The sequence below is a fragment of the Aquarana catesbeiana genome, linkage group LG05, assembly GCF_042186555.1.
Source record: "Aquarana catesbeiana isolate 2022-GZ linkage group LG05, ASM4218655v1, whole genome shotgun sequence".
NCBI lineage: Eukaryota > Metazoa > Chordata > Amphibia > Anura > Ranidae > Aquarana > Aquarana catesbeiana.
Genome location: NC_133328.1, coordinates 130,220,731 through 130,236,263, shown reverse-complemented (window position 1 = coordinate 130,236,263; position 15,533 = coordinate 130,220,731). Strand labels below are relative to the sequence as shown.

Genomic DNA, 15,533 nt, shown 5'->3' with positions numbered 1-15,533 from the left:
TAATAATGCAAGGTCTTGCACCTCTATACTGGCATATCACACACTAGCCAGAAAATGAGCTGGCAGATCCTATGAATACCCTGGCTAGAGCTCTCAGAGGATAACAGAAACAAGGAAAAGGGTGAAATGATGACAGGTTATATTTACACATTTCAATGATTTGCCTGAATGTAATAAATAAGCTAATGTGTGTAAAAAGTGCTAAATTTTATGGTTATGATAATATAAATCCCATAACAAAACAGTGATAATGGTAATTTTTTTAGAAGCCCTATACAGTTACTTCAGAGCGCGAGAAGGAAATTTGCTACACTTTCTGACCTTCATGTAGGCTTTATCTCTTGTCCTTCATGCTTCTGAGGAAAGCATTTAAACTGGTTTATGCATTTTAAAAAGATGTTCATTTTTTTAATTAAAAAACACATCTTACTTAGTTTACCAATTATATACAGGCGCAAATGTGTTTAAAGTCAGCAAAGGTCTATGACTACAAGGTTTTAATGGGAAGCAGATTTCCTTTTTTTCCTCCTTCATTTTTTGCTGTGATTCAAAGAGAAAAGAAAACAACGCTCAAGGAAAAAGATGGCACACCAATGACATCTTGAAAATACAGTTACCTTTATTGAGCAAGCAAAACAGCACAAAGCACACACACCGCAGACCTCCCATCTGAGGCTGCACCTTGAATACATTTCACCCATGACAGGGCTTAATCGTATCTCTGTGATTAAGCCCTATCATAGGTGAAACGCGTTAGTGTGTGGCCTAAGGATAGACGTCTGCAGTGTGTGTTGTACACTGCTTTGTTTGCTCATTAAAGTTTACTGGAATTGTAGTATGTCATTGGTATGTCGCCCTTTTTCCTTGAGCTTGAGGGGAGCGAGAGCGGGCTCTTGGGCTTTAGCACACAGCTAGACCACAGAACCAAGGAGTACATATGAGGAAATGTCTAATAAAAAATGAACATATAGATGAAAGAATCTACTTATAGTTATAGATTAATAGAACTTGGACTATTCTTTTATTGATATCTATGTCCATTTTTTTTTTTTTTTGAGATGAAAATCTAACTAATGAAGGGAATTCTGACCATGGGTGACACAGACAACAATAGAAACCTGTCTATGGTGCAAATCCTACCCTACTCTAAAAACAAAAAAAGGCAACGAATTTGGATTGGACTCTAGGCGAGTAGAGGAACACTTGATTATTATTTGCCTCTCTCTCCTTCTCCACCCCTAATATTTGGGAATGTCCTCCCATACAATGCAGGATTGCAGAGATGCCATGACCAGTTAGAGTATTTGTAAAGTCACACTATTATTTTACTGGTCTCCCCTCTGGATCATGCAGCTATTAACTATAGTGTGTTTTTTTTTTTTAATGAAAAGGTTAAATACCTTCTCTCACACCACAATTGTGCGGTCACATGATCCCCCTCCAAATTTCTTCCTCAATCTATGCATAGAAGCCTGAGGGGCTAAGATTCCCCTGTGATGTCAACCGGCCAGCAGAGGGAAGTCACATGACCACACAGCAGTGGTGTGAGAAAGGGTATTTAGCCTTTTAATTTAAAAAAAAAAAACACACACTATAGTTAATAACTGCACAATCCAGAGGGGGTACATGTATTTTTGCTGCATATTGCAGCTGAATAGCGGTGGTGGTGGGGGGGGGGGGATGATTACCGTGGTCAGCAAGCACAAACAGAGGAACACAGGAACAGGCAGGATCAACCAGGTATATTGCAACATAGGAAGGGATAAATTATGATCATGCCTTAAATGGAAGTTTTTGTTTTTTTTGGAGGGTTACAACCTTTTTAAGTGTCAAAAAGAAGGGTCTTAATGGGTGAGGAGGATGCCTATGGGAGCTGAGGAACAAAATAAATATTCCTACTTTACCCCCCCCCGCCCCCCCTCGACTTTGCAAGCTAATAAACCTTGTTATCTGGAGAAGGGGGGCGGAGAGATGACTGGAGTTCAGCTTAAAATAAAAGTCTATATTGGTTAGAGAGGAAAGAAATCCTTTTGTTTGTATGAGCACTGCACGTAGGTGGATAAGAAGAAATCAGAACACTTGAAACTCTGAGCATTGTAATTATTCACATACAAATCCAACGCTGTTTATAATTAGATGGAGTGTCATTTGACTGTTGTGGTTCACCAGTTTTTATTACATTCAGCACAGACATACAGTTTATCCAACGTCGCTTTCACTTTGTACTGATTTATGCATTTGAAACATTTTTATTTAATTTTCAAAACACTTTTAGTCACACTTCCAGCTCTGGAATCTTTTAGGTGTGGTTTAGTAGTTGCAGACTGTAAATTCATATTGGCTGCAGCAGTCTATAACTATACAATTGTGGATTTGTTTTTTGTTTTTTTTGTTTTTTTAATAGTAATGAATTTAAGAAGTGACAACATTTGACTGTAGTTTCCAAGGAAGTTTTAGTCTGATTCATTACATTATATACATCATACTTGGACAAAGCAACTACAGTTGTGAGAGAACGTTTGTGGACCTTTAGGGATTTTGAATTTCTGCACGAACGACTATTAAATTTGTTCAGATTTTCATTTGAAGTTATAATAATACAGGCAGCCTTATTTAACAAACAACTTATCCAGTAGTTGACATTGCCTTTTCTTTATTAAGAAAATGGTCTATGCAGTCAAAGTCATTTGGTGGAAAAAGTATATAAACCTGTGTGGGTTGAACAGAACACACATGGAGATGAAGAGGGATTTTAGGGCCACTGACCAAGAACAATAACAGAATGGCAATAGGGCACATCAAGGAATAAGTCCAGAGGCACAGGGCAGCAATCTTGTACAGCAGACAGCAGAAATGTATGGTGGCCATACACTAGACAAAAAATCGTTTGAAAATCTGTCATTTGGACAGTTCATTTGTTTTTCGTCTAGTTAATGGGCACACATAGAAAATCGGTTGTGACGTTTTTGAGATGAAAAATGGAAGGAAAAGTTTGGAAAACTTTGGCTGAACGGACGATAAATTGAAAGGTTAATGTGTTTCTCGCCTGAACAGTTTGCACTGGGCTTACGTGACAAAGCAAACGAAAAATGGATTAATTTATGTCAGTTGAATGATTTATCGTTCAAATTTCAAACATTACATGATGGCAAAATCGTTTGCTCTCACGACCATGTGTTTGTTTTTCGAAAAGTCGTTCGAACGATTTTTCGACAGGTGCATGGCTAGCATTAATCCAGAATCACAAGGCACAATCCACGTGCAGTGAGTAGCAGACCACAATCCAGTACAGCAAAATCCAGGGGCACATGGGAGCAATTCAGGGACTTACCAGCTAACAGTGGCCTCAGCAGAAGTCCACGCAGAGTGGCCAGGAAAAGGAGGTCCAGAGGACAGAGGTCCTTCACAAAGCCATTGCGGGACCTTGAAGGGCTGTGTGTCCCCCTCATTCATCTTCAGCTCTGCCTACGTGGTTTGAACACACTTTAAAGCCACTGCAGGTTTAACTTTGAGTTCCCTACATTCTAAATCCGTTGCCTTGCTTGCAGTGTTATCCAAACACTTGGTTGCCTCTGCAAGCTGCTCCTTGAGTAAGTCTATGTCCAACTATGCCTTTTTTCTCTTTTCATATTCAATATGTAGAGCATGCAGGAAGTGCAAACCAAACACAGCAACTGCCTGCATCTCTCCCTTACTGAACCCAAAACTTTTGAGACTAAAATCTGAGGAAAAATCAGAGACTCCATCTCCCAAGCTCCGTACAAAGGAGAAGCATACCTAGCCAGCTCCTTTGCAACAGACATCCACTGACTATCTCTGGCCCAGGTAGGAAGAGTACACGCCTTCTCCTCCTGGACACCAGAAACCTCTGCAGCCCTATTCCTCCTAAACGGTGTATGCAGCATTTTCCCCCAGAGAAAGCAACAAAACACACCACAGAAAACAGGTCTGCTTCAGTTGAGCTTTAGCACAAATCCCGGATGAGCCCCCAAATGTTTTGCTTTGTCTTTTTTAAAGGTACTTGTGGTAAAAGCCAAGGAAGCTTAGACTTCTGTGGTATATTAATGTGTTTTACTGAACAGGAAAAAACGCACATAGAACTGTAGAATACAAAATACAACACAAAATATGCCTACAACATGCACAAGCAAATGATCCTTTCTAGCAAAAATAAGCATGTACAATATCTATGCAATGAGTAAACTCAAATTGGGCTTTCAGTTGAAACATCTTCATGCTTCTTTGCTCAGATTCCAACAACTTTCTCCAAAGTCCTCCAGCTTCTAGCAGCCATGTCTTGCCTCTTTGTCTTCCAAAAAAAACCTTTTTTGTTTGACCACATGCTTCTTTCAAAATCCAAATCTCGTCCCCTCAACTTCCTGTATATCATATCCTGTCCTCTGCTTAGCTTCTAAACCAGTCCGACTGGTTTATTTGCATGTCGATGGGAGAGCCTTATGCCTTGTACAGTACACACGGGTGGACTTTTTGGCAGCAAAAGTCCGACGGTCTTTCTGACGGACTTTCGACGGACTTCCGACGGACTTCCGACGGACTTTCTAATGAACGGACTTGCCTACACACGATCACACCAAAGTCCTACGGATTCATACGTGATGACGTATGACCGGAGTAAAATAAGGAAGTTGATAGCCAGTAGCCAATAGCTGCCCTAGTGTGGGTTTTCGTCCTTCGGACTAGCATACAGACGAGCGGATTTTTCGACTGGACTCGAGTCCATCGGAAAGATTTGAAACATGTTCCAAATCTGAAGTCCGTCAGATTTTCAACAGAAAAAGTCCGCTGAAGGTCCAATGAAGCTCACACACGGTCGGATTGTCCTTCGGACTCGGTCCGTCGGACCAGTCCGGTCGAAAAGTCCGCTTGTGTGTATGCGGCATTAGATTCATGAAACAGCACATGGGCTTAAAAATCGAACTATGCAATATAACAAATAAATCTGGTATAAAATCACCTCTAAATATCCACACAATACACATATGTTAAACAAAAAAGATCAGAGGACCTTGGAAGAGTTCTCAAAACTCATGTTTTATCTATTTACTTCAGCATTAATTGAAGCCTCTTCTTCTAAAAGTAGATAAATACATTACAGGGTGCAGTAGAACCTTTTCTACTGACTACATATGTGCAGAAAATGCGGCATAAAACTTTTTCAGAACAAATAACATTGGTAAATGACAGAGACCTGGCAAAGTCTCTTTACAAATGCCACACCGTGCCTTTTATCTGCAGTTTGATACAGCAAAGTCATTACTGAGCTTCAGGCTCCATAATATGCATCCAATGCAAGACCTATGACATTCTAGGACACTAACAGATTGCAGAATGCAAATTTATATCAGAGCAATCAGATGGATGTGCCTAAAACTGTCCCATTAGGGTGGCAGCCTATGAAATTACATAGGGTGCCCTCCCATAGAAGTCATCCATAGCTGTTTTTCACATCTGTTAAAACATAACAAAGAATCAGTAGCCTCCCTGGTGGTTTTCCCGAGTGTGGCTCGGGGTTAAAATTCAGTACCATTAGCGGTAACCCCGAGCCACACTCGGGATCGCATTGCAGGATCCTGGGGCGGCGTTACTTACCTTGTCCCCGGGATCCTGCGATGTCCCCCGCAGTGTCCGAGGGCTCCGTCCTCCTCCAAAGCCTCTCCGTGCCAGGCTCCGTTCCCTGCGAGCGGCGCGACGCTCGGGGGCGGAGCCTGGCGGCAAATTAAAAAAACTGTCAAAATCATAACACATACAGTACTGTAATCTTACAGATTACAGTACTGTATGAAATGATTTCACATCCCTTTTGCCCCTAGTGCTCTGGCCCATGCCCTGCATGCAGTTTTACATGATATACACTGTTCTTTCTGCCTGGAAACTGGAGATTGTCCATAGCAACCAAAAAGTGTCCCTTTACGTCAAAAGTGGCTTTAGACCAGCTAGAAAACAGCAATAATAAATTAGAACACTTGCAGAATTGAGCGATAGTGAATTGTGGGGAAATTTATTTTATTACTATTTTTTTAAATTTTTTTTAATTATTTATTTTTATTTATTATATTATAATTTATGTTTTTGTGTTTCAAACTTTATCATACCCGGGATATCTACTAGACTCTGGTTTGGACAGATTTAAGTGTGTTATTGTTAAGATTTACAGACCTACAATATAAAACGCCAAATTTCCATGCAAAATAATGGTACCGCTTTCAGCACCTAAAATCCGAAATAATCATACCGCCAGGGAGGTTAAAATAGGCAGTAGACATGCTGCCAAAAATCTAAAAATATATTTGCGTACCTGTGTACAGTTTCACGGTCTAGTACTCTTTCCTGTATCGCTAGCGGTTGGCCTAGCAAAAGCATGTTCAATAGAGGATGATGGAGGATGGTATTTTTGGAAGATATGAAGATGTTAACTTGGCATGGTGATAATGTCATACCAACACAGAAAGAGCTGTCCAAACCCTGCTGCCGTCCTCCTCTAGAAAACTGCTCTGCCCTGCTGATACTTACAAGGGGCAACATTTAACTAGAAGGCATCTCACTACTAAAGGTGGTCATAGATTACTCTTTTTTTTTAACAGCCAGTGGGCTGGTAGAAAAAAACTAAAATTCCTCCATCCATGCAAGCGAGGTGGATAGAGGAAACTTCCTCGCTGGTACACTGTATCCTGACAGCAGGACTCTTCTGCTTGCAAAGTACACTGCAGCTACTGATCAAAAAAAAGTTTTCAAACATTCCTGTGTGACAGAATTCAACCTAACGATTAACTTCTGTTGAGCAGGGATGGGAATACATGGATCTAAATTCAGAGGGTCCCTGTTTGTTGTTTTTAGATCTGAAGTTCCATACAGGAGCTTCCTTGGGGCAGGATCTTAGGTTTAGGCCCCATAGACTCTTTCAGAGGCACCTGAAAAAGTCATGGGACACACATTTTTTCATGCACTTCTGTTGAAGTCAGTGGGACCAAAAATGCCTCATTCTGCTTCAAAAGTATCTTGAGTACCTTTTTTAAGGTTTGGACCTTCCGCTACAACTGCCTGAATGCTCAAATGTGAGCAGGGACAATTTAAAATCATGGGACTTGGCTTGTTGAGCATTTTGGAACTTTGATCTTCAAGCTATTAAATGCTCATGTGTGAATGGAAGCTTAAATAAAACAACAAAAAAACAATTTAATGCTCACAATGAAATAATAATCTACTTATCTTTCTTATCTTTTCAGTACCTGCTACAATGGGCTGTGGACTAAATAAGTTTGATAAGTTCGATGAGAAAAGGCCAGGAAATATATATTCTACACTGAAACGGCCAAATGTTGAAACCAAGATTGATGTGTCCTATGAATATCGGTATGTTGACTTCACAACCATCACTGAAGGTAAGTTGAATGTCTGATACCAAAATATATAACTGTAGATTAATTTTCCAAGAAATAGCATGACCCTATTTGATGTTTTTATGATTGCATTGTTAATTGTACTAGTACATATACTAGCTATTACAGGTCTAAACTAGAGCCTCAACATATGGTTTATTTATAATTTTTGGGGATAGCACCAAAAAAGATGACAGCAGCTTACTAATAGCAATGTTAAGTACTTGGATCTAAGGGGCGCCTTTTTTATATCCTATAACACAGACTCTAATTCGGATATAGGCGAGCAGGGCTTTCAATTAGAAGTTGTTTGCCTGGAGCTCCACTTTAGATATATAGATACTGTGGAGTTGATTTACTAAAACTGGAGTGTGCATAATTTGGTGTATTCTGCAAAGAAACCAATCAGCTTCCAGGTTTTATTGTCCAATCTTAACTGAACAAGGTGAAGTTAGAACCTGATTGGCTACTATGCACAGCTGCAGCGGATTTTGCTCACTCTAGTTTGGGTAAATAAACCCCTATGTCTTATAGCATTAGGAAATCTGAACTAAAAGTCTTTGCAAAAAATATTTACTGACAAAGATACAAAGCAACACAAAAACAGAGGCATTTACTGACACCCATATTTACTTGTGATTCAGTATCTTTTCCTTTGATGCCTATAGCCTCAAGCTGATTGCATAACTTCCTCATTAGCCTGTAACAACCCTTGGCAGCCAGTTACTTACTGAGTATTCTTTTACTGTGTGTCAGTTTATGAGCACATATATCTGTATTTATCCAGTTTCACTTTATATTATGCATTGATCCTCAATGAGGTCTACATTATTATTTTTAATCAAGTTTAGCCATGGAGAAAATTGCTTTTGAAATCTTTTTTTAGGTAATCGTAGTCAAAGAGGAATCACTTGCATTATCCATTGTCCTTATTGCCTTGTTTGCATGTCCGCATTTAGCAATGGCCTCCAGCATTAATATTTTTTGCGTTTCATCATTCATGCATTCCTTTATTAGACATGCTGAGCCTGGTGACATCTGAAAGGTCTAGGCTTTTTTTACTGTCTGTGCTCTGTGTCTTTCATAGAGATGGTATTTTTCCAGGATGCCTTGATTTTGGCGTGTGACTGCTTATGGGCACATTCACTTTCTTTAAACTAGAACGATGGTCTTTAGAAATAAAATGAATGCTGGTAAGCTGCAATATAATAAATGTTTGCTTTACTGCTTTAAGGTAGAGGAAGTTTTTTCTTTGCGTTTTGAGTCTTGTGCATATTAACTAGGGCTTGTTTAGATCGTCATACAGAAGGCTTTAGTTGTACTTAATTGTCACTTGGTGGTTAGTAGAACAAATGCAGTAAAAGACAAATGTGTCCTGTTCAGGCACTTCAACAGGCTACAGTTATGTGTTTCTTTTGTAGGAGATGGCTTGGAGTTCAACTCTACTTTTATGACAAGTCTGATATTGTAATGCAGGACAGCATGTAATCTACTTTGTAAGCTGTATCCATAATTATATGTTATGCCTGTGCAGATTTTTGCAGTATTTACAGTAGCCAGTTAGTTGATAGAGAAAAGCTTTTTTTGAAATAAGACCACTTTCTGCAGTTTAGCTTTAAGTGATACTAAAGTCTTGTTTTTTTTCTATTAAAATAACAAACATGTTATACTTACCTGCCCTGTGTGGTGGATTTGCACAGAGCAGCCCAGATCCTCCTCTTCTCGGGTCCCTCTTCGGCGCTCCTGGCCCCTCCCACTTGTTGAGTGCCCACACAGCAAGCAGCTTGCTAGGGGGGCACCTGAGCTGAGCCGCAGCTCCCTGTGTCCATTCAGACACGGAGCCATGGCATGGCCCTGACCCCTTTCTCTCCTCATTGGCTGATTGATTTTGATTAACAGCAGTGGGAGCCAATGGTGCTGCGCTGCTGTCTCAGCTAATGAGGAGGGGAGTCCCAGACAGCCAAGTCTCTCGTGCAAAATTGCTGGATCTAAATGGGGCTCAGGTGAGTATTAAGGGGGCTGAGGGGGGCTGCTGCACACAGAAGGTTTTTTTATCTTAATGCATAAAATCCTTCTGCCTTTACAGCCACTTTAACCACTAGCCGACCACCCTGTCAGACAGCTCATATTCCTCTCTCTGTTGGACAAGTGAACACACTGCATGGGCAGAGCCTGCATATAGGCAGAGAAAGCCTTCCTCTTCCCTCTTGCTGTCAGCTGAGTGGTTGGGCAGGCAGAGAGAGCCAGAGCAAGAAGCTCCTGCTCTCCTGCACCATACACTGTGTCTGGCTTGGACACGGCATTGAATACAAAGCAGACCACTCCTAGTTCACAGTGGAACAGGATTTGCTCCGGTTTCTCAGTTTAGAAGAGTGGTGCAGGTTTTATGCCTGTTCCACTCTTTGTTGATTGCCCCTAATGTATCTGCTGCAAGAAATTGAATTACTCTTTTCAAAGAGCAAAAGTACAAGTAACAGAAAAGCAAACTTGGCACCCATTCGTTCAGCACATAAGTCCTTGTTTATTTAACTAATAATAAAACCATAAATCTGTGTGCTGGCACACGTAACATATAAAGCTGTTAGTAATCAAAGCACAAACATAGAAAGCATGAAAAAAACAGTGTGGAGGTTATTAAAACCTCTCCACTTAACCACTGCAGCTCCGGAAGGTTTTACCCCCTTAATGACCTGGCCATTTTTTGCATTACTTCAACTGACAATTAGAGAATCTTGCGACACTGTACACAAATACATTTTGTGTCCTTTTTTTTTTCTCCAAAAATAGAGCTTGCTTTTGGTTCTTATTTGACTACCTCTGCTGATTTTTTTTCGCTATAAACAAAAGAAGACCGACAATTTAAAAAAAAAAAAAAAAAAAAAATTTTTTTTTTTTACTTTCTGCTTTAAAACATACCCAATAAGAAAAAATGTAAAAAATCTAATTTCTTCATCAATTTAGGCCAATATGTATTCTGCTACATACTTTTGGTAAAAAATCCCAATAAGTATATACTGATTGGTTTGCGCAAACGTTATAGTGTCTACAAACTATGGGCTATTTTTATTTTTTATTAGTAATGGCGTCAATCAGTGACTTATAACAGGACTGCGATATTGCTGTGGACAAATCGAACATTTAACTGACACTTTTGACACTTTTTGGGGACCAGTGACACTAATGCAGTGATCAGTGCTAAAAAAATATGTCACTGTACTAATGACATTGGTAGGGAAGGGGTTAACATCAGGGGATCAAAGGGTTAAATTAACGAGTTGTGTTTATTAAATAACGAGACCGAATAAATAACTCACCTTTATTTATATGTATTACAAATTTTATGTGTTGTCCCCTTCAATACAGTCACCATTTTCACTAATACATTGCTGTAGTCTTGTTTTCCACTGGTCGAAGGCATGGAGAAAATCAATTTCTGTCAGCTGTTTCAACACATCTGCTGTTTTCTTCTTTACAGCATCAACTGACTCAAAACGTGTCCCTTTAAGCACTGATTTAACTTTTGGGAATTCATTCTCACGTCCCTTGCTGAATCTTTTGTGCCACTCAAACACACGCGCACGAGACAGGCCGTCATTCCCATAAGCTGTAGTAAGCATTTGAAAGCATTCTGTTGGTGTTTTGTGCAATTTTACAAAAAAATTCAAATTGACCAGTTGTTCAACTTTTAAACTTACCATTTTTTCGGCACACTACAGAAAACACAACCAAACTAAATGGTGACACACAATCAATTGAACATCATAGAGTGTTGCTGCTTGTCATGCAGGTTCAAAGACGTTCAAGGTCACCTCGCATGCAGTTATAACCGGTTCTGACTGCTTTGTTTACTAGGTGGGATCACAGTCTCGTTATTTAATAGACACACCTCGTATGCCTAGGTTGTGCTTACTCACTGTGGGGGAGGTGCTTTGAATAGGGGAAGGCAAAGATCTGTGTCTCTGCTTTGCAGAAACACAGGATCAATACCTTCCCCTCTGAAAGAACGACAATCTGCTTTGTTTATATAGGCAGATCGTCAATGTCCTGTGTAATCGACGGGCACCAGGGGGCATCGCCACGTGTGCCCAAATCTTGGAAGCCTCAGATTATATACTAGGTACATGATCTGGCACAGAGCGGCTGCCCTGCCGCAGTGAATGTACGGTGGGCGGTCCACAAGCGGTTAATAACTCATTAAATGTCTATTGCGTCTATTTTAACTCTAAAAGGTTCAATGTAGAGGCTGAAAGATCCTAACATTGTTGGGTTAAAATCCCTAATTGCAATGTGCCTGAAAATCAGTACCAGTTGTCACATTGTACCTGTTACCTGGTTGGCCAAAGAATGGAAATCCTCTTTATTTGCAAATTTATGCGAAGACGTAATGGAAAAAAAAAGGTTTCCTTATGCGAATGTCTAGTGGTCCAAAATACTGCACTGAAAGCAATGTGACATCGATTTTCTTTCTATAATCGCACAAGAATAACATTTTCCCCATTTACTGTGTCAAAATTATGTGTAATCTGGTGAAGACATATTATTCTGGCTCTGGGGCAAATAGCCCAGAAACGCATTTTCTCAAAGTAGCTGGATGCCAAAGTGCACTTACTTTAAACAGGGCAATTTTTCTAATAGCACGCGGGTAGTTTGTACAAAAAGGCTTCCATTTGATATTGTGCAAACTTGAGTTCAAATTCTGTGTACTCTGACAGCAAGAACTAAAGGCAAGCATAAAAAAAGTATTTATTATTACTATCGCGTCAATAGAAGTAAGGTTTTTTGGTAGCTGGAAAGGCATCAAAAGATTGGGAGCAACATCACATATAAGAGACATAGCAAGGTTCCAAAATTTCTGTAAAATTGTGTCACATTTTTTTATCCAAGAGGGTTATTTTTAAAAAAATTTTGCTGACAATCTAGACATAAAAATATCAATACCTAAGCTTCGTCTTTAAAGCCGAACTCCAGACACAGAGTTAAATATTATTATTATTATACAGGATTTATATAGCGCCAACAGTTTATGCAGCGCTTTACAATATAAAAGGGAGACAATACAGTTACAATACAATAAAATGCAAGAGGATTAAGAGGGCCCTGCTCAGAAGAGCTTACAATCTAATAGGGTGGGGCAGGTGGTACAAAAGGTTGTAACTGTGGGGAATGAGCTGTTGGAAGTGGTAGGAGATTAGTTGGAGATGTGATAGGCTTCCCTGAAGAGATGAGTTTTCAGGGATCACCTGAAGGCAGCAAGAGTAGGAGATAGCCGGACAGGTTGAGGTAGAGAGTTCCAGAGGATGGGAGAGGCTCTAGAGAAGTCCTGTAGACGAGTATGGCAGGAGGAGACAAGGGAGCTTGAGAGTAGGAGGTCTTGAGAAGAGCGGAGAGGACGGTTTGGGTGATATTTGGAGACAAGATTGGTGATGTAGCTCGGGAAAGAGTTGTGAATGGCTTTGTATGTTGTGGTTAGCATTTTGAATTTAATTCACTGGGCGATCAAGAGCTAGTGTAGGGATTGGTGGAGAGGGGTGGCCACTGAGTAGTAAGGTAAATAAGTCTGGCAGCAGCATTCATGATAGACTGAAGAGGAGATAGCTTATGGAGAGGAAGGCCTATGATGAGGCTGTTGCAATAGTCAAGGCGAGAGATAACAAGGGAGTAAATGAGTAGTTGGTGGTTTCATTAGTTAAAAAGAGGCAAATTTTAGCGATCTTATGGAGGTGAATTCTACAAGTTTTTGACAACGATTGGATTTGAGGCTGAAAGGACAGGTCAGAGTCTAGGATTACACATAGTACCCTGGCACGAGGGAAGGGATTGATGGTTGCATTATTTATTTTGATGGAAAATTCATGGAGGGGGGTACTGGTGGTGGTAGGGGTGGGAATATTACCAGCTCGGTTTTAAATATACAGGTGAAATGCAAAGGAGCTGTTATGTGTCAATGGATTTTTTTTTCCATCCTGTTCTGAGATTTACACAGCTCTGCTACGTATCACAGCCCTGACTGGCAAGGGAGGTGACCATATTTTTCTTTGCTGCAGTCCAGTAACCCTTATGCCCCATACACACGGTCGGACTTTGTTCGGACATTCCGACAAACAAAATCCTAGGATTTTTTCCGACGGATGTTGGCTCAAACTTGTCTTGCATACACACGGTCACACAAAGTTGTCGGAAAATCCGATTGTTCTGAACGCGGTGACGTAAAACACGTACGTCGGGACTATAAACGGGGCAGTGGCCAATAGCGTTCATCTCCTTATTTATTCTGAGCATGCGTGGCACTTTGTCCGTCGGATTTGTGTACACACGATCGGAATTTCCGTCAACGGATTTTGTTGTCGGAAAATTTTATCTCCTGCTCTCCAACTTTGTGTGTCGGAAAATCCGATGGAAAATGTCCGATGGAGCCCACATACAGTCGGAATTTCCGACAACACGCTCCGATCGGACATTTTCCATCGGAAAATCCGACCGTGTGTACGGGGCATAAGAGGCAGAATTATAAAAAGTTAGCATAGCAGATTGTCCATGAAAACTGTATGTACCGTACATTCATTCTGTGCAAATGAGGCAAAATCAAATGTTCTCAAGCTATATTTTCTACAGATTAAAAGTTATTCTTAAAAAAAAATAAAAACAATGCGAATAGAGAAAATACCACAATATATCCACTAGATGGCAATGAGATACATATATATTTTCTATGATGCTCAGCACTATCTAGTGGCTATAATACAGTATTTTCCCCATTCACGCTGTTGCTTTTTTATGAATAACATTCGATCTGCAGAGAATATAGCCTGAGAATGTGAGATTTTCCCCCATTTAACTTACCTGCAGTTTCGTTGGATGAACAGCTATGCAGTTCAGTAACCCTTAGGGGCGTAATTATACAGAATGAGCACAGCAGATTGTCCATCGAAGCTGGATGTACATTTATTTTGTGCAAATGAAGAAGAATCAAATGTTCTCACGTTATATTTTCTACAGATTGAATGTTATTCTTTAAAAAACAAAAAGTGGGAATTGAGAAAATACCACAATATGTCCACTAGATGGTGTTAAAATAAATATATATTTTCTATGATGCTCAGCAATCATCTAGTGGCCATAGTTCTGTATTTTCCCCATTCACACAATTTTTTTTTTATGAATAACATTCGGTCTGTAGAGAATATAGTCTGAGAATGTGCGATTTTCCCCCATTCATACTGAAAGAACTTACCTGCAGTAATGAAAGTGAAAGGAGATGCAGCAAGCTGAAAAGTGAATCTCTTGTCACTCTGCTCTCTTCTTCTATTAGCGTGCTTCTTTGCACCTTGTGCTGCTGCTCCCTCTCCCAGTCTGGGCTTTGCTGTACATGGTGATATCAAATTCAGGTACTTTAACTTGTTGCATTACAAAATGAACATTTAAGGAAATGTTAATAAATACAGAGCTGCATTAATGAGTGCCACTTATATCTGCCTGGAGTTTAGCTTTAAAGGTATGACAGAAAGTGATAGGTTTTTTTTTTCTTTTTACAAGCTGGTAATGCCATGTTTGGGGACAGTTTGGGCGATAAAGTACTGCCCACACAGTTACTCAGAACAAAGTTAGACCGCATCTGTTCTCCTTATGTTCATCTGCTTGCAATTTGGTCAGTGTCAGCAGATTCAGTACATATTAGGGCAGAGAACTTTGTATTTATTGCTATGCGAATTTAGTGCTATTGGTGATGAAAAACACAACCGTGCCAAGAATTTTTAACATAAACTTTGCCACAGCTCAACTTCAGATCGTCCAAAACATAACATTATTTGTTAATAGGAACAATAACGTTAATGCTTTTGTGCAGATATGTCAGTTTAATAAAAAATGGACTCGAATGGCCACATTTGGTAATTATTTTGCAAGGTTTTAAGGACTAAGTGTCAAATATTCCTCTGTATTTTTTTAGGGCATAAAGGCAAACATTATACCCAACATAAAACTCAGCAATTACATTCTTGGCTAAATTTTCACTGGTTTTTTATTCGCCATAGAAAAAGCTTGACAAATAAAGTTGTGAGGGGCAGTGTATAAAACAATTGTAAAAAGCTAACTTATAATTATATAATTATAGCAACGTGAACCTAAAACTATTGTAGT

At 39.8% G+C, this 15,533-nt stretch overlaps 1 protein-coding gene across 1 annotated transcript in view; it reads left to right on the top strand.

The window, feature by feature from the left end:
- RFTN1 (raftlin, lipid raft linker 1) overlaps positions 1–15,533 on the top strand; it is a 464,957-nt gene that overhangs the window by 111,073 nt on the left and 338,351 nt on the right. Inside the window, exon 2 of the mRNA XM_073630197.1 lies at positions 7,245–7,400. Coding sequence (XP_073486298.1) covers positions 7,256–7,400 — 145 coding nt within the window. The 5' untranslated portion in view covers positions 7,245–7,255. The remainder of the gene's footprint in view (positions 1–7,244; positions 7,401–15,533) is intronic.